The 18,701-nt window shown below is 43.2% G+C and overlaps 1 protein-coding gene across 4 annotated transcripts in view; it reads right to left on the reverse strand.

The window, feature by feature from the left end:
• Positions 1 to 201: 201 nt before the first annotated feature.
• Positions 202 to 18,701, reverse strand: part of vav3a (vav 3 guanine nucleotide exchange factor a) — a 66,578-nt gene continuing 48,078 nt past the window's right edge. Inside the window, exons 19-28 of one of the 4 annotated variants that reach the window (XM_078095652.1) lie at positions 17,625 to 17,643; positions 14,740 to 14,870; positions 12,847 to 12,912; positions 12,249 to 12,283; positions 11,985 to 12,101; positions 10,768 to 10,855; positions 10,063 to 10,192; positions 6,336 to 6,416; positions 5,161 to 5,312; positions 202 to 3,737 (exon numbers count right to left, since the gene is read on the reverse strand). In XM_078095652.1, the coding sequence (XP_077951778.1) occupies positions 3,693 to 3,737; positions 5,161 to 5,312; positions 6,336 to 6,416; positions 10,063 to 10,192; positions 10,768 to 10,855; positions 11,985 to 12,101; positions 12,249 to 12,283; positions 12,847 to 12,912; positions 14,740 to 14,870; positions 17,625 to 17,643 (864 nt within the window). In that variant the 3' untranslated portion in view covers positions 202 to 3,692. Of the gene's footprint in view, positions 3,738 to 4,390; positions 4,859 to 5,160; positions 5,313 to 6,335; positions 6,417 to 10,062; positions 10,193 to 10,767; positions 10,856 to 11,984; positions 12,102 to 12,248; positions 12,284 to 12,846; positions 12,913 to 14,739; positions 14,871 to 17,624; positions 17,644 to 18,701 lie in introns of those variants that run through there. The other 3 variants (XM_078095651.1, XM_040167223.2, XM_078095653.1) reach the window with 3 other exon arrangements.

Here is an 18,701-nt window from a genome sequence, read left to right on the forward strand (position 1 = left end):
TATCACAGTGCAAATGTGTAAGTACATGTGCGTCAAATTTGCATTGAAGCAAATGTAGGAAAGTATTTAGAAAAATTGTTGGAAATCAATCTTAATATGAAGCAACATTTTGTGAATACTCATAGAGAGCCGACACATTTGAACACATGGTGATGGACCTGATAACTTCCTATTATGCAATAGGAAATAACAATGTATCAGAAGAAGGAATGTATATCTTTATTATGTGCTATGTACATATCTTACAGTATGGTACAGCAACAACACAACCTACAGAGTCGAGATTGCACAGTTTTCGAGCTAGGCCACAGCGGTCGGGTACCGCGGTTACATGAGACACGACGCTGAGCGTACCGCGGGTACAGCGTACATCTTTGGCTTCAGAGGGATGACACAGTGAGCGATGCAGCAGTATAACACAGAGGTTTGGGTGATCTTGCAATGGATTAAGGGTGGATTTTCAGCCGGGTGAGATGTGTTGTATGACATGTATTCTTCATGTATGGGGGGTGTTATGTTCCCGTTCAGATTGCTTCACATTTGTCCTTCTACGCTGGTTAATATGATTGAATCCTAAAACCCCTGCTGGGCTAAGACTTGCCCAGACCTAAATCCTGTTGAATTGTCCCTCCAACACGTACAGGCTGTGAGCCTCGATACATGGACGTGGTCTTTGCACACGGTGCACATTATATGAAAAGAGGAAACTGTGGTGAGAGCCAGTGTCTTATTCCTTCTCTAATTAGCAATAAAAAACAAGTCCTTATTCTGCCCGGGTTTGTACAGAGCATCGGGGCGAGGGACCGAATGCACAGAGAAGTTGAAAAGACACAATGGATGAAAGCGACCGAAGGGAAGTGACGAGGTGGAAGAGACAAGAGAGAGAGAGAAGCAGACAGAAGAGATGGATGCAGCGGGGTCGCCGGGGTGAGGAGATGGTGTAATGATTAGATCACAGATACCCTTGAGCCTTCCTCCCGTCCCCTCCTGCGCGCGCAAAAAAAATAAATAATCTGGAAGCGCGTTCGGAGCGGAGGGAGGCCTGCAGTTGTAAATGGCCCCCGCTGTCAGAGTTCGTCTGGGCGGAGGAGGAGTGCGGGAGTGGATTACCGGAGCCTGCGATTAGAGAGAGCCCGCTCGGCCTTCTCCCGTTCTCCCAAGAGGGGACAGACCGTGCCGCTGCCCCGCTGCAGAAAGATGTTACGGATCTAACGTTTGACTAGTCGGAGACTGCAGGCATTTTTGGAAGCAGGAGGAGAGGGGAAATATCATCCTGGGGAATGATACTAGACGTTCCTGGAATGTCGGGACATTTTGAAAGTCTCGGAGAATCTGTCTGGTAGAATTTTGGTGTATTTTGTCTATAAGACCTCTTTGTTCCCTCGCATTCAGAGCTGCAAGTCTGAGGCTGATGCTCGACGCTTCCTTGAATACGGTTGGCCTCCTAATCAGATGATGTCATCTCTAAACTTGAGCGAGTTGAAGGTGACTGGCCTGGGGAGGAGGGGATGTGTTTAGGAGGCTTCCATCTAGTGGTCACTCGATGACACTGTTGATCGTTTGGAAACAGAGGGACGTCTCGTTGCAGAAACACATTAATCGGACTCTTTCTGACCCTTTTCTTCAGTCCAGTATTAAACAATATGGCTGAGAACAAAAATATCTATCGTCATATATGTCATAATGTCATGTAGTGGCAGGGCTGTCAGGGGGTTATTAATGAGTTTCAAGCATAATGGCTCCATTAAGTGCATATAACAGCATATATCTTCACCAAAAAAAATGCATACTTCTATTCCTAATGGCATGGACACAAAGACATGACAGGAAGAAAGCCACGAATGGCCCGATGGCTGATTGCACAGGCAGAATCTACAATTTAACCACATAGTTATACTTCCCCATCCACTCTTGATAGTTCTGGCTTCAATGTCTGATGCCTGTTTTCACTCAAGCTGTCAACGAGAGAATGCTGCCTGTTAGGGAGCGACCCCACGATGATGTGTGTTTCTGTGACAGACATTGCATTTGTACGATGCATTATTAGTTTTGCTGTGCAGAAAAACGATGGGTGCTTGTTTTTAAATGCTTTTCTTAGGCCTATGTAAAGGTATTTGAGGAGCGAGGGGGAACATGAGAAATACAGCCAAAGAACAGCTTTGAATCAAGAAAGACATTAAAGGACTAGATCAAGTCTTTGCCAGCCTTCTGCTCATTGTGTGAGCATAAAAAAAGAAAATCGACGTATCGGATGCGGTTTTGTTTTCTCTTCTCGTCTCATCTCGGCCGGGGAGTATTATTGTTTTTTTCAGAAAAGCATTACTCCATAAAGCCAAATGCAAAGGGGTTTTTTCTGGTCTCACCTCTAGACACTATACTTGATCCCGTACACACAGCCTTTTTATTCTATTTTCTCAAATGTGGGGAAATCCTCTTTCACTGGAGATTAAACAGACAGTGTGCAGTGTGAATGGTGGAAACAGGTTTCTGATTTGTGTCTGTACATATACAATACACTTTTCTTGACAAAATATTTCCCCTAAATTTGTTCTCGTACACATTATATAAATATCAATATCAAGACCCAAAGCAGAAACCTCTTCTTTTCTTTCCGTGTTAAGGGGACAAGTGGCTTCTAGGTAGTGTGGCTTGTTCCCCCGACAAGCCGCTAATGCCCCCCGATAAGATAAACCCTCGGCGAATGGGCTCCTGTCGACGGAGCTGCCACAGATAAGAGCGGGGGATTGCTAACGGCCGAGACAACTCAAAACATGAGAGGCCGGGCTGCAGATAAAGAATGTAGGCGGCGGGAGGAAAATAGGAACAACAGCGATCAATTGCTGGCACTGCTCAGCGATGCTATCCGATGCCATCCCTCTCCTCCATCTCCTGTAAGAGACATGTGAGGTGATCCTAATCTGAAGGGGAGGAGAGGTGGGTGGCGTGTGTGCCTGTGTGTGTGTGTGTGTGTGTGTGTGTGTGTGTGAATCTGGGGCTTCAAGTCATCAATAACCACCTGCATTAGTGGATGCAACACAGAGGCAAGGTCAAAACTAACTGAAATCCCTCCAGAGAGAGAGAGAAGGGGATGAAAGAAAAAAGAAAAAAAGACAGTAAGGTGTTGGTCTTTTCCGGCTCAGATGACTCTATTGTCTCAGGGGGGCGGTGGGGAGGACGGATGGATGGACAGATGGGCCATGGCATGAATGGAGGAGTGACATTTGAGAATCCACTTTTGACAGACCGGCGGACGGCAGAAACAGGTGGGAGTTGAGGGGGGAGGGCGTCTGGGTGCAGAGAGAGGAAGGTGAATTATGGATGGAGGGATGGAGCTGGAGGGAGGGAGGAGGAGGGTGGGGGTATGTCTGGCGAGGGCTGGAGCCCCGCTGACAGGCAAGCTGCTACTTGGTGGAGCCACTTAGCCACACAGAGTCAACCACAAACGACGGGGCGTCGCCGCGTCGCCAACGTGCTGCCGCCTTTTGTTTCCCTCCCCGAAGGCCTGCGGGACGGCCGTCGGCAGCGGGACCCCGCTGGGGGACGGCGAGAGCCGCCCCGCCCCGCTCCGGAGAGGTAACACGGGCGAGCGGCGGTGCGGGAGCTCCCTCTGTTGCGTTACTGTCACGTTCGGTTTGCGCGTTCCACCGCTGCCGCTCTTCCTTTGGCGTCGTCTTCTAGCCGCGTGCAAGCGTTCACTCCTCACCATCCTCCACGTATGTGGATGGAAACCAGCCGACCTGACGGGGGGAGAGAAGTGTGAATAAGATATCACGGGGTAATAATTCATGGTTACACACACGGGAATAGGGACACTAACTGTACATCAGTTTACATGTTTGCTATATTAATCATACGTTTGGCATTTTGTTATTTTCGTTAAAACACATGATCTGATTTTAAACTCATTAACAAAATTTCCATTTTTTTTGGCAAATGGTTTTTTTCCTCTTAGCATTTTTTAACATCACGGCACAAGGGCGGAACAAATGTTGCCGTTACATGGCAAAAAGCTTTAATAAGACTGATTAATCATTAATGAATAAATGTTCATGTCATTAAAGAATTAAACCCCATTAAATCCCAAATCCCAGACCCATCAGCTTATATATGTAGTGTGCTCATTTCCAACTATGCTGTAAGGACCTTCGTGGACACAGCGATTTGCGTGCGTAGGTAAGACAACCGCATTAAGAACTGTCTCTTAGCAAATGACAACTTGAACTGATCGCTATCTACAACCGAGGGAGTCGTCTGATGGGGAGCTGGTTGGCTGTCAGCAGCGTGCAAAGCAGGACGGATTCATTTAGGGTCAACGTGAAGAGTCAGACGGGGAGCCGCAGAAAGTATTTCTCCTGCAGTTGACGTGAGAGCCAAACACGACGGGTACCTGTGTCTTTTTGTTCTTTTTGATAAAAGGAGCCTGATATGACATTCGGCTGATATTGAATGGTTTTAATAAAATCGGGGTGCTTTTCAACTGACACGTTCGCCTTTTTTCTGCCAGCAGTGAAAACCGTCTTCAAGGCTGAAGAGACTCTAACGGCCCTCGACAGACTCGCGGCGCTGCAGAGTTAAGTTTTTGCCAGAGCAGCATTAAGCACGAATCAGGCTCAGTTAAAGAGAAAAGCTTCTTCATTTACAACAGCTGATTGAAAAACACACTCGTGGCCCAGACACATTACTGAGGGCTGCAGCGCACACGCACACACACACACACACACACACACTGAATTTGTCATTCCCTTTATTGTTTTCTGCCTAGCTCAAATGCGGTGAAAGCGAATGGGAGTTAGTAAATATACATCCCTGCGTTTAGCAGCAGGCCTTTCTCGATGCTGCATACTTGATTATAAATTGCCTTGTTTTTGATTGGGAAAAAAATAGTGTAAGAGGGGGGAAAAAGATGAAACAGACTAAATCTCAAGAGGCTCTTCCAGGTCAATACGGACTATTGGACAAACATTACTCAACATAAAATTGGATTTAAGGATTTAACCCGCCAGAATAAAAACTGTGTGAGTGAACACAGCTGATGGGACTCCTGAAGCGTTCTGCCTCGATGAATTGAAGCAGCGCAAAGGTACATTTATCAAAGGCACAATAGCATGCCGTGCTACAAACAAGGGGGCTTTTTGAGTATGTTTTATCGGCATCGCTTACCCTGCCGTTGACCTCGCCCCTCCACCAACCGTTGGCTCCCGACTTTGTGTAGATCTTCACCACGTCGCCCTCCTGCAGCGAGAGCTCCCGCGTGTCTCGTGAGCTGAAGTCGTACCGCGCGATCGCCACGCCGATCACTTTTGGAGTAAACACTACAGAACGAGAGAGAGAGAGAGGGGGGAGAGTGGATACAGGATATATATATAGCAGTTCATTCACGGTGTTCCAAAGACATTTAACAAAAATCAGTTGCAGTGACACACATGTACACACGGATGATATGAGTGATCATTTTTCATTCACAGAAAAAACGTTCTATTCTCTCTCTTTTTTTTATCAAGTGTAAAATCCTCTGCAGATTTTTTACGTTTTTTAACTAAAACGTATGTTAGAAATGATTCTGTATAATAAATATTGTATAATCTAAAACACACAGCAGCTATGTGTCTGTAGTACCTGTGCAAGTGATTTAGTGCACCTTGCCAAATAAACAACAAGTGTTTCCGTACAACTTGTTACAGTTGTGTACTTGAGTCCACTGTGCTGACGGCCGTGTGTGTGTGTGTGTGTCCAGCAGTATGAGAGACATGCGCGAGACGGTTAGCTAGTTACCCCCCTGCTCCATCCCACCCGGCCGGCTTTCTACCTTCTCCAGACACTGACTGGCTGGTCGGACCGTTCTAAGCTGACAGGTGGAAATGGAACGTCAGACCTCTACAACCCGGCCCCCCCGGGAGGGGGGGAGGGGGGGGGGGATCTACTATAGAGGAGCTGTGTGTATTTGGACACCTCCACCTTTTACTTTGACGGACAGACGAACGCACAGGCAAACACACACACACACACACACATGAAACTCAGCCACAAATGCCTCCCGAAAACCGCTCAAACGCCGTCTCTCTGTTTCTGCCTCCACACTCTAATATTCACATGCGAAAACGGCAACACTCAAAAATAACATGCATTATTAAAACCCGTCCCCGTTCTCCACACAGGGTGGCGTGTACGTGCGCACAGCGGCTGTGGAAGAGGTGGACGGAGGCTGTGCAGGCACGATGGATGTGAAGGCGCTCGGCCACAGTCAGCATGCTAAGCAGCCTTCAACATGGAAGGAAAGAGATGAAGCGTTAAGAGAGGCAGACAGACAGAGAGGGAGAGGGAGGCGATACCTGTACCTGACCAGAAGGGAGCAGAGGAAGGAGGCACAAAGCTGTAGCCGGCGGGGGTTACGAAAGAGAAGCCGCAGAGCAATGGGGCTATGGCGGGGCGGGGGGGTTGGTGGTGGTGGGTGGAGGGGGGGGGGGGGGGTGGTAGAAGGAGAGAGAAGCAAAGGAGAAACGATAAAACATGTTTTTTTCAAAATGCCAACTCCGAGGTATAACGAACACAGCTGTATCTGTAATTAATAATGCTAAAAGTTTCATTCAAATAGGAGTGATGAAACGCTTAGTATAATGTTTAATTCCTTGTGTTTAGCAAAGAATAAAAACTGAATTTTTGAAAGATTATTGAAAGGCTCACAATTATAAATTGACAAAAGATGGCTGTTATAAATGTACACGATCCACTTGAACTGGCGCTCTAATCCAAAAACATGTTAGTGATATCGCACAAATGAATAGTGCGCATGTTGAGTTCTGGTGTTACAGACTGACTGATCACTGTTGTGATTTATGTGTAGTTTAAAGGACTGTATGTGGCTCTTTGTAGCTATTCTACGTGACTATCTGTAGATTTGTGCATTTGCGGCCAACGTCGCTCAGGCATCATTAATTGCTGATGACAGCTTCACTTGTGCCAAACAATTTATTTATACAAGTTATTGCTTTATTTTAAATTATAGTATACTATCTATGGGATCCTAATTCTTTCTCTATGTTGTCTTTCTGAAGGTCACACTGTATCTCCTTAATGCAGACCTAGTATTTTTTGCAAGGAAATATAATACCCACAAAGGTAATTATCTGTTCAGTGTAAAGTAATATCGGTGGTTAGCTATACTCATTCCAATAAATTCATTTATTTTTAGAAAAGCTGAACTGGGGTGAAAAGAACTTCATATTCTTGATGAAGCAAAATTTGGTCCTGAAGCTGGGTCCCTCTATCATGTGACGTTTAACATTTCTTGTTGGCAAATCAATCATACAATAAGAAAATTAACCCTGAAAAAACAATAAAAGACCCTCAAGGGCCAATTGTCTAATAATCCACGACTGTAGACCTCTAGTACTTACAAGTATCCACTATGAAATTGGGACTTTTTAAAGTTGCTTTATTACCTTGCTTTAAATCAGAGTCCCCCCCCCCCCATCTTATTTCTGCCACCAAGAAAAGAAAATCTAACCCCCACTATGCCAGATGAATGTCTAAACTTCATGAAAAATGTGCCGCTCACAACAAGATCTCTGGGCAGGTTATTGATATGCTGAACGGAGAGCGGAGCTCCGGTGGTTTTTAAAATGAATGCTACTCCGTCCAGTGAGAGACAGCTCAGCGTCCCCTAATGGTGTCTAGGTGCAAGCAATATGAAGAGGGACGGCCCTCCACTTCTAACAGCCACCAAAGCCCCGGCTGCATCTTATATGCTTCATTTTAGCACATCGGGTTTGTGTAACACAGCGGAATACACCACATGGAGCTGGTTGACTATTGAGGGTTCACACACACACACACACACACACACGCGCTTTGCAGATGATGAGCCAAAATCCAATCAGCGGCCCAGAGTCCCACACACGATGTCGGCGGAGATTGTTGCACGGACACAAAGTCATTTAAATGTCGGGTTAACTGCGGTATTGTTGCTGTTGTGTGTTGGTTAAAAAAAAAAAAAGTATCAATCATTTTTTATTCTTCTGCAAAACTGTCCATGAAACTAAGCATGAACATGAATCAACAGTCTTCCAGCCGCGCTCGAGGGGGATGGAAATCAAAAGAAGAGAGTCATTTAGAAGTGAGAGAGAGGAAAGAGAAGTCTGAACACCAGGAGGAGGCTGCTCACACGATAGAAGACCACACCGCAGCAAAACTAATTTGGATGGAAGCTGTCTCGACTTGTGTTTTGAAGCAAGAGTTGGAACAACAGGCCGCGTCTAGAACAAGCAAACAGCTCTGTACAATCTGTTCACATTGCTACGGCTCGGAATGTGATTGTCAGTAAGTCGGCACTTTTGTTTCTTTCTTCCCGTCGCACGCAGCGGCACGCAGGTTTCAAATAAAATCTTGTTTTGCCGACTGATGTTGTCTTGGCAAGTTGACGAACTGTTCACTTTTTTTTATTTCTGGGCTCGTTTGAAACATCCTGCTGCTGCGAGGTGATCATGGATGTTTTACACAGCAAACAACCTTTTCTAATTCAGTATTTACACCTTTTCTTGTTGTTTTTTTTGCAAAACTGGTGACAAACGACAAATAACATTGATATTTCTTATCCCCAAAAGTATTTTCTCTCATTTAACTTATCATCACCAAACTACATTAGAAAAACTATTGTTTTTGTCAGAGACATCTCTGCACTGGCTTACTTTAATGTTGCACCTGTTCCATACACCTGTTACAGGTCAGGTGTTCTCTCCCAGGCCTGATAGGCTCAGTCTTACACCTGAATGATCAGAGAACTCCGGCTAAATAAACAGCAGCGGCGAGCATCGATAATCCGCAGCTCATTTCTGGTCCTCGGATGGTGTTAGTGAAAAACATCTGTTTGGTCTTGAGGCGCTGCCAGGTTTGTTCAAAAGCGAGTGCCACACATCTTCACCCCGACGACTGCCAGACGGCACACAACAGCACGGACAAGAACAGAAAGTTCCTCATTACTTCTAGCATTAGCTCACACATTATGTGCCGTACGGAGTGTTAAAAGATTGCAGGATCTGCGGCCTCATTTGCATGAACACTCGGGGAGTATTGATTCAATAATACTTCATTTTCAAATCAATCTCGCTCAGTTCAGACATATCTTGTGGTGTCATATTAACTAATAAATGAATCTTCTTATTTTGCAAGTTTCACCTTCAAGTCATGTGTTATTTTTGAATGAATGTTTGAAACATTGTATAAACTAAATTATACCATTGAATGAAGATCATTTTTGGTGTTAAAACTAATTTAAATAAAACTGAATGACCAGATATCCAGAAAGAACAGCCATTCGCTATGTTCATCACATGTCTCAAGGAAACATAAAGTGATAAAGTGATAAAGTTAGAAGTTGTAATTTAAGAAGAAACCAACAGCAGAATCTCTTATTATTTGTCTTTCCCGTAACGGCGAGTAGGTAGACATGAGTATAACTCACACTAAATGTTCTTGACCTTCCCTTCTTAAAGATTTACCCATATTATGTCTTTCTGCAACCCAAATAGATCTAATCTACAGGAAACGTCCAGAGGGACGTCAAATCTATAACAAGCGTACTCGATTCTCCAGTCCCCATTTGACAGTACGGTGAAAAGAATGACACCAGACACTTAAAACAAATCGCTACCTTGCACTTTTGAGTGAAGAGTGAAGAAGCTGCCAAGTGAATAAAAGTGTGTGTGTGTGTGTGTGTGTGTGTGTGTGTTGGAGAGCTGGAAATGATGATAGCTAAGCAAGCAGAAAAAGAGTAGTGACGGGAGGAATCAGCAGAGCCAATGACAGCAGCCTGTTGCAGGTTGAAAGAAAAGCTACTTGCAATAATCAGCAGAGTGACCGTGACAGATCACCGGGACAAACTAACTAGTCCAAAACCAGCCAAAGAAATCAAGGAAATGAATCATCAAATTACTCTATGACGGATTAAACTAATCTGTAGTTGTACTTTTATTTCAGCAAATTTAGTTTAAATTTTTAAATAATCAGTTGCTGGCATTACTGCATACGTGTGTTTCAGTGTTGTGCTGATTATTCAGATGGACTCACTGGTGCTACCCGATCGGTTGAGGCGTTGCATGTCAGCGTTCTCCGGTTCCTGGTAAGGAAACTTCAGTGTGGTGTCCAGACTCCTAAAACCTTCCCTCAACGAGTGGTGTTTGTAGTACTCGATCAGCTCCTGGAGACACACACACACACACACACACACACACACACACACGCACACATTAAAACAGGTCAGCTCTATATATTCTTATCTGTCTATTCCATTTCTAGTGCATGAGAAATTTATTTTGAAAATCAGTTCGTAAAACCAGATGAATCATTTTTTTTCCTGCTGAAAACATTTTATGTCATTTACAAATCAAAAGTCTGCTTGAACTTAAACATATTTGTGACGCCGTCGATGTGAGAAAGTCACGATGGGGCCTCTCAATATATAAAATGCAATGAAATCATATGCTAACAAAATACTGTTTTTCAAATATCACACTCCAAACCTTTTAATTAGAAAATCTGAGAAAATACAGTGTTGATATTAGGAAGGTGGCAAACCTTTCCAACATGCACTGGACTTATCTATAATGCTGAAGCCCTCAGGCCAGTATAAACACGCCACTAATCATGCCTATTTTTGTGCACACTGCTAAAATAAAATTCAAGTTTTTGACACTTCATTAAGCGAACGTGATGATTTATTTATGAATTGCAGTGGTGGAATCAGGGGAAAAAACGAAAAGAGAAACAACTCACTAATATGCTCCTGAACTTCTTGTTCTCTGCGATGTAGAAGCAGCCGTCCTTCGTCAGGATCTTTATGTGCTTCACGTCGTTGTTGTACCTGTGGGCCATTGAATAAGTTATGAGTCTAATTTCCGTCTCTGATCACAGCCATCGATCGGTGCCCCCCGCCCCCCCTCCCCCAGGCCCGAAGCACAGCCCTCGCTGTAATGCAAAAAGTCCCAAAGGTTTGTGACACATGAATGATGGGTGGTCAGGAGAATGTGTGCATGTGTGCATGTGTGCAACGCGGGCGGGATTCTGTGGTTGGACGAATCCAAGCTTCGGTCAGAGTGAGCAGAAAGGATCTCTGTCGTTATTCAATGGATGAAGTTCCAACTGATGCCGTCAGTCTGTGTCCTCTTTCCACAGTTATCCATGAAAACACACTCAAACCAGTTGTGACTAATATCTTTAAATGTCATAAACATGAGCATCTCTTTCCACTCTGCCTGCCTTTCTCTTTGTCTTACACGGGGGCGTTTGAATAACCTTGAACAGCCTCGATGTTCAGAGCATCACCGTCTGTGTGCACACAAGCAATTAAGACCTCAGCGCAGAAGGGAGTTTGAAGAAATGTTTTGGTCTCTCAAAGAGAGAAGCGCTGATGGCGCCTTGTGGAAGATTATCGTGTTTGTGTGTGATTCTAACTCTAAACTTATAATAACGTAGTTTTTGTGGGATTTCTTTTAAGGTGGATGCATAATGAATTATGCTAAATGCTTTAAACCCTGCTTCCTGGTTAGCATCGAGTTTGCTCAGATTTTACGCACAGCACCGTGTTGGAAAGCACATCGTCCTGCAAAGGAGCTATAAATGGGTCCATCAAACTGTGTTGTTCAGCCGGGAGTTCTATCCGGTCAATAAAGTTTTTGTTTTTTTTGCCGCAGGCGTCTGATAAATCTAAAGCGGAGCAGCGACAGACGGAAAAACAGAAAAACTGTCGTGTTGAAAGAACAACGATACATCCTGATGATTGTTGAAAGTCAGACCACAGACATCCCCAAACTTATTGCTCAATAAACAGACAAGTTTAAGTGTTTATTTTTTGTCCTCAACACGATGAGTATTTTAATCAATGAGAGTATCTAAGTGAAATCGATCATACCAAAGCACCTTTCGCAGTGAGAGCCGGGGACACTTTCTGTACATGAGGCTCTTGAATGAGCAGAGGACGAGGAGGGACTTACTTTATGCTGACGGCATACTCGGTGTACTCTCGGCTTCGGTGGCGGACCAGGTAGGTGCTGTTGACCCGGTTGATGAGCTCCGCCTCCGCCTGCAGCCTCTCCATGGGCCCCGCAAACCTACAGCCCGGAAGACGACAAGTCAATTCAAAAGTAATCAAAAGCATGCACACATCTGGATGTGTAAATTAACATGTGTTTTGCTCAATGCAATAAGCATTATTGTAGTAACCCATTTGGACTAAGACAGCTGTTTAGTGGACATACCACGTTTGGGAGGAGTAGTCGATGGGCTTTGGGACCTTGGGCAAAGAGGAAAAGTGTGTTGTTGTTAGTTTTCATGAAGCTTGAATTCATTTAAATACTTGGCACCAGTTCCACATGTTTTGCCCTTCAACCCCAATAAAAAAAGCGTAATGCTCGTCCTTATCTTTATAGAAGTGTGGACACGGTCATAATAGTTTGTTATCTACGTGAAAGCTCGTATCCCCGAAGCAGTCAATTTGACTTCAGCAAATGGCGCAATCCAGCGGCGCAGAGATTTATAGGATGAAACCTAAACAAGCATCTGCAACAAAGTGTAGTCGAAACAATACAAACCAGTGCAAAATCATTTACTTTCCTTCTCTACGGTCTAATTCACTGCACACATCTCCAAAAACAACACGACTTCCTTTGAGCACAGAACATAAAACCCCGTGGGCTGTTTTTTTTTCTTTTCTTCTCACGGCAGGTAAAAGAGCCCAGAAATCCACAAACATCCTCACACCAGTGGCACTGCTAGTAAGAACATGTGGCCCGGGACACGAGCTGCTTCAACAGGCCCCGCAGTGGCGAACTATAGCTGGAAGGAAATGACACTCACACACGGGCAAGGCTTCACGGCGTCGCTCGGAAAGAAGCCCACCTCCTTCGTCGTCACGACTTTGCCCTGAAACAACAGAGAGAGATAATTGTGTTACGAACATCTGGCCGACCCCGTCTCCCCTATTAAGGAACAATTAACTGACAACACAGGGCAGTGTAAGTCCAAGTTAACCAATACTGATAGTAATAGCTGGCAGGAGGAAAAAGAGGCGTGGTGATGACTCAGTGCGTTGATTTAACAACAACTGGCGAATGTTCACTGCACATCATCCCTTTCCTTACACAGCGTATCGTTTCTGCCATTTTATACGTCCACATTTGAGTGCAATGCGAGGATGGGCATTATCTGAAGTGATCACCTTTTTTTTTTGGTGCAGAACTCCAGGTTTGCAGATTCAGCCCAAGCTGAGCAGGTACCTCCAACAAAGCCTTTGTGAATCAGTTCAGGCTTAACGTATTAAGAGACAGCAGGCAGTCTGGTCGCCAATTTGTCCCAATTATTGCTTTCAAACAACGTCGCTCTACTCTTTCAAGGTGCTTTTTTTGTTACTCATTATCCCAATGTATAGTCCATGAGTAAATAGGACAATTGTTTTGCATCGTCTATATGGAGCCTGTTGCACTTTAAGTCATTTTCACTTTTTTTCAAATATGAAAAGATAAGTTTGAATGTATAACCAGCGATAACCACAAGGGCAGCTGCAGCACTAAGCTATACATCAAGCCACCTGTTGACTGTCGCGCTGTTTTCATTCTGATTTAAAAATGAGATTTCTGACTTTTTCAGGGATTTGCAAGGTTTCAAAGAGGTTTGATCACAGAAGATTGAGGAATTGATTCGTGTGCATCCAACCATTATCCGGGAGGCACCAGCAGCACACAACCAGCTAAGGCCGTTTTGATGGTTTTGTGGCAGTCGGCCGTCACATCCCTGCTACCTCGGGACGTTTCATCAGTCCTGGAGGAGAGGCCTCTGCTTTCTGCCGCATCCTTGCTAACAGTGTGATAATGAGCGTAGCCGCTAACGCTGACAGAGCAAACAGATGGCTGCTGCTGAATGAAATGAAATTACAGTGATCGATTCCATTTTGCCACGCATCCCCAGAACAGAAATGATTACGGTCTGCTGGCTTCAAAGTTGATGGATATTGAATGTTTGCTGACTGTGGGCATGTAGCTGCCTCCAGTTAAGCTTTTACTCAGGGTTAGTTGAATTCTCTATCTATTTCATCTGTGTGTATTTATTACTATGAGATTGGTTGCTTTCCTCATTATATGTCTGATTATAAAACAATTGTACAGCAGTTCATGTCAATATACTGTGTGTTTTCCAGGCCTGAGGTAAAATCCCATCGTAACTATGATGAATTTGATTCAGACAAGTACAAACAATACTTCTTTCTACACAACAATTAATAAAAATATCCAGAAATGTGCTCCTCTTTCTTCCTCCGTTAAGGGTTTAAATTAGGTGCCTGGTTCCGTAACCTTGTAAACAACAAACAAATGTTTTCCAGAGTTTGACTTCCTTAAGGGAAGTGTGTGTAATTATTACCTACGGTTGTGTCCCTTTTAAAGGAATTCAACTTTCACATTGCAGATTGAGAACTATTCAAATAACTCCAGCCAGGACAACTACTGGAATGCTATTTTCAACCTTGCACCTGCACAGCGTGTCCAACTTAAAGCAATGCATCTACATGAATATGTATGTAGGCTGTTAATGGGTGGAGCATGCAGATTATAACACATCACACGTGGCATAAAAATGGGCTGACCGGCCTCATCCGAACCCCGTTATAGATTACGAGGTCAGGACGATGGTCGGATGGTTTGAAAATTAAATTTCTTTTCTGTTGCGGAAGACTTGATTAGGAGTGGGACCTCTGACCTGCCACCAGGGGCTGTGAATGTCGGCGCAGATTAATTCGATGATGTCACCCGCTTGGATGCTGAGCGGTGGACCAGACGTAGGACTCGGCACACCAAAGTAGTTCCTGATCACCAGCATCTTAGGCCGACCTGCAAGAGGGACACAGTTAGCTTCTGCGCAATGTTTGGGCTTTAAAATAATCTGCCATGTCGATATTTGCTCTCTGAAATTACACTATACAAAAAAAAAAATATATATATATATATTCAATAAACATTCCATTTTAGAAGCCTTTTTTTTAAAAAGATCTCCCGATAATGTACTAGAAACCTTATCTTTTTTTTTACCCCGTTTCCTATTTTTATTTGTCTACTTCATATTTACTTTTTGTTGTCACGTGGATTGGAAGTTAAAAGGATTTAAAAGAGACTGAAATAATCTATTGATTCACATTCAAGATGTGAAACTTCGTGTGGTGTGTCAACCGGAAAAAAACTGCTTGAGTATCTGCATAATTAAAGGAAGACAAAAATAAAATATCTTGGGACTTCTAGATTTCAATTTATTCAGTTGTTAATGTGTGGCTGCATTTTAGTCGTCTGTGTGCATATATATATATATATATATATATATATATATATATATATATATATATGTAGGTTATATACATATTTATCAGGTCTAAAAGGGCATGTTTGTCATTCCAAAAGTGCTTTGCTCTACTAAACTATACATGGCCCCATTATAGCTGGTCATTAGAGGGAGTATACATGTACACACACCTTGTCACCAGTGCACTGCCCTCGCACATCATTTGGACCCATTATCACATTACAGATAAGAACCAGTACACTTGTGCATTGCTGGTTATCAAGTTGTTAGATAAGAGATAAGCAGAAGTGACACTGTTTGCTGCTCTATGATGTATTCTGGCCTGCGGAGGGAGGTCATAAGGAAAATCCAATCAACTGTTTTCCATTACTGAAATTGAATAAAAGTGAGTCCTAATCACATTTACAATCAAAGAAAAGCCATTCCCTTATTTTTCATGATTTTAATGATGGATAATAATATTGTATTTGGAGAAACTGTCATTATTTCCATCTGTTTTCTTGGCTACATTCAAGCACATGCAGAACGTCACCTGCAGCAATCCAGTGCTCAGACTAAATGAAGCACGCGACTCTGCTGATGACAAACTACAATATAGTAGTAAGGGTTTCCACTGCATATTAAAAGAGTGCATTTTAATAATGCCAAATAAGTTTGTTGAGATTACCTCAGTTAGCACTATTTGATTTTACACAATGGCTCTGATCCCATTATTCACCAAGAAATCACTATAATTGATTTATAATTCATCTGTCATGAAGCACCCACCCATGCCAAACAAATCCAGGGTTCCTATTGTAAGCCGAAATAAATGATTCCATTGCATTGTGTGCCGAAAGTGTTGTGCAGGTATACAATGTGAGCGAAATAACTGTGTGAGGGCATGAAGCTTATAGGGCAAATAATAGAGATGTCAACAACATTGTATTGAGAGCTCATACATTTTTATCTGGCTCTCAGGGTCTGTTCCAGTGCTGCAGGACTGAGGCTGGCAGCCTGACATGTGCTAGCCTGCCTCAATAGGACTTCTAAAGACGCCGGGCCATGGAGAATTGAGTCTCGGGGGCACGAATTGCATTCCTTTCCACACAAGGACAAGCCAAGTGTTAGCGCACCTTTGAAAACAGACACAGAGGAGCCGCGTCGAAATGTTATGAAACGCCAGCGGCCGGGGCAATCAAATGCCTATTGATTTTAATGCTTCTTCAGTCAGAAATGATTCTCTGCAGCATAATGGATGGAGGGAGGGAAAAACGCGGGTTGAAGCGAGGTTTATGAGAGATTAAAGGCCCTCTGTGTGCTGTACCCATACGCACACACGCACACACACACACACACACACGCACACACACGCAAACAATTGAAAGGATGCGGCTTGTTATTCATATTCTGTTGGAGAAAGATTGAGAGACAGAAAGCCGCAGAAGGAGGAAGGCAGGAGTATAATGCCTCCATGGTATTTACTGCATTCTTTTTACAGGCCTATTAACATGCTATGTATGCATGCTATGTATGCTATGTATGGTATGTTTGCATTGTTCTATAGTGCTTTGATTGCATTTAAACTCTCGATATTATACTTTTGTATATACAATGTTCCAACTGCAAATATACAACCAGGTACACTTTCTATTCTGACTGAGCCAGATTACCTCTGACAACAGGGAAAACAATCATGACGCCATGCCAGTGGCAATTATGCAAACGTGTTGCCAATCCAGATAAACAACCTCATAGAGGGAGGTAACAATAACTAAAAAGTGTTGTGTTTGTGTGTGCACAGTCACAGTCAACACTCTAAAAACATGAGAAAGTTGTAAGGCTTGGACAGAGTGTGGAACAGAGTAACCTTCTCTCTTTCAAAGTGGGAGCGACATTTATTTTACCATTTTCTTGAATTTTTGTTTGAAAAGATTTTTGTTTGATTGATCAATCAATAATCAAAATAAGTTAATTGTGGCACCAAGAGATTTAATAATCATACCGTATGTATAAAACAAAGTTGGGTGTAGTTATGTGCAATATAACGAAAAAGATGAAATCTTAATTGAAATACTGGGCCAGTACTTATTTTGCAAAGAAGGTTTCAATGTTCAATGTTTTAAAGCTGATATTAGCTTATAAACACTAGCGGTGCAAATGTATAAAGATAGAATGGACTTTATGAATATGGAATAGGAAACGGAACACCTGCCTCACATTAACACTGGTTAAGAGTAAGAAGGAAAAATCGCTTGGAGGAACAGAAGACGGTAGGAGTGTAGTGTTGTGTTGTGCTCTGAATTTCTCACCTGCATCTCGATCTTTGCCCTGAGAAAAAGTATACACAGAGAGTTACACACTGAAACAGGCACCTGCGTGTTCACGAACAAACACAAGCCCATTAAAACAAAAACAACTTGTTCTCCACTGATCATTAATTATTTCATCAGTCTCTCCATCGCAAGCACACGCAAATGTCTGCCGTAGTGAAAGCCAATGTTGGTGAAGCCATCCAATCTCAACCGTATAACCAACCTAATCAATTATTAGCTACAGTCAGTGAGCCGAATGTGTTCGGTCTCTCAGCTGCTGCACACATAGAATTCTTATTTCTCATAACCTCATTCCTATTTCTCATGCAACGGGCCTGACGCGGACGACACTACATAACAAATAACAACCCGTATCGCTGCACAGGCAAACTGCTGCGTGTCAGCAGACATATTCTAAAGCTGCAAAGAGCAGTTACACTGGTTTTTAGGGCAAATGCAGACAGTTTAGATGCAATTTAGCTCCATATGTTTTTTTCCTACATTTTGGCATAAAACTGCATGAAACAAGTGGGGTATTGGTATTTTCACACAAAATAGTAGTATTGCTACTACTACTATTACAAAAACAACAACCATCCAACACGCTCTACTCATGCAGTCTTTTTGTGTGCATTGCATAAAAGCAGTTAGTCAAAAGTTTCGGCTGTTTTAAAAAGGCTGCATGTGGCACAACGCAAAGCAGCACCTGACCCCACATATAAATAAGAGCAACAAGGACATTTTTCAATTACACACCTCAGTCTTGTGTTTTCTGCTGATGAAAACATTTCTGCAGATAAGTCTTATCTGCATAATGCAGTTTTAGCCAGAGTTTATTCATCTTATTTCCTGCCTGTAGAAATGTTTGAGCATTGCAGCAGTTAAAGCGCACAGGTTATAATTGGAAAAAAATAAAAACAAATCTTGTTTTTGGAATCAGGAAAACTGCGGCGCGTAAAGTCAATTGGAGTCTCCTTGGCAAATAGCTTCGGTAAAGACTTCAAAGCGCAGCCAAGCTTTGGAAAGGAGACGAACGGCAGACATGGACAGTACACACATCGACTCTGACAAACA

The sequence above is a fragment of the Gasterosteus aculeatus genome, chromosome 21 (assembly GCF_964276395.1).
Source record: "Gasterosteus aculeatus chromosome 21, fGasAcu3.hap1.1, whole genome shotgun sequence".
NCBI lineage: Eukaryota > Metazoa > Chordata > Actinopteri > Perciformes > Gasterosteidae > Gasterosteus > Gasterosteus aculeatus.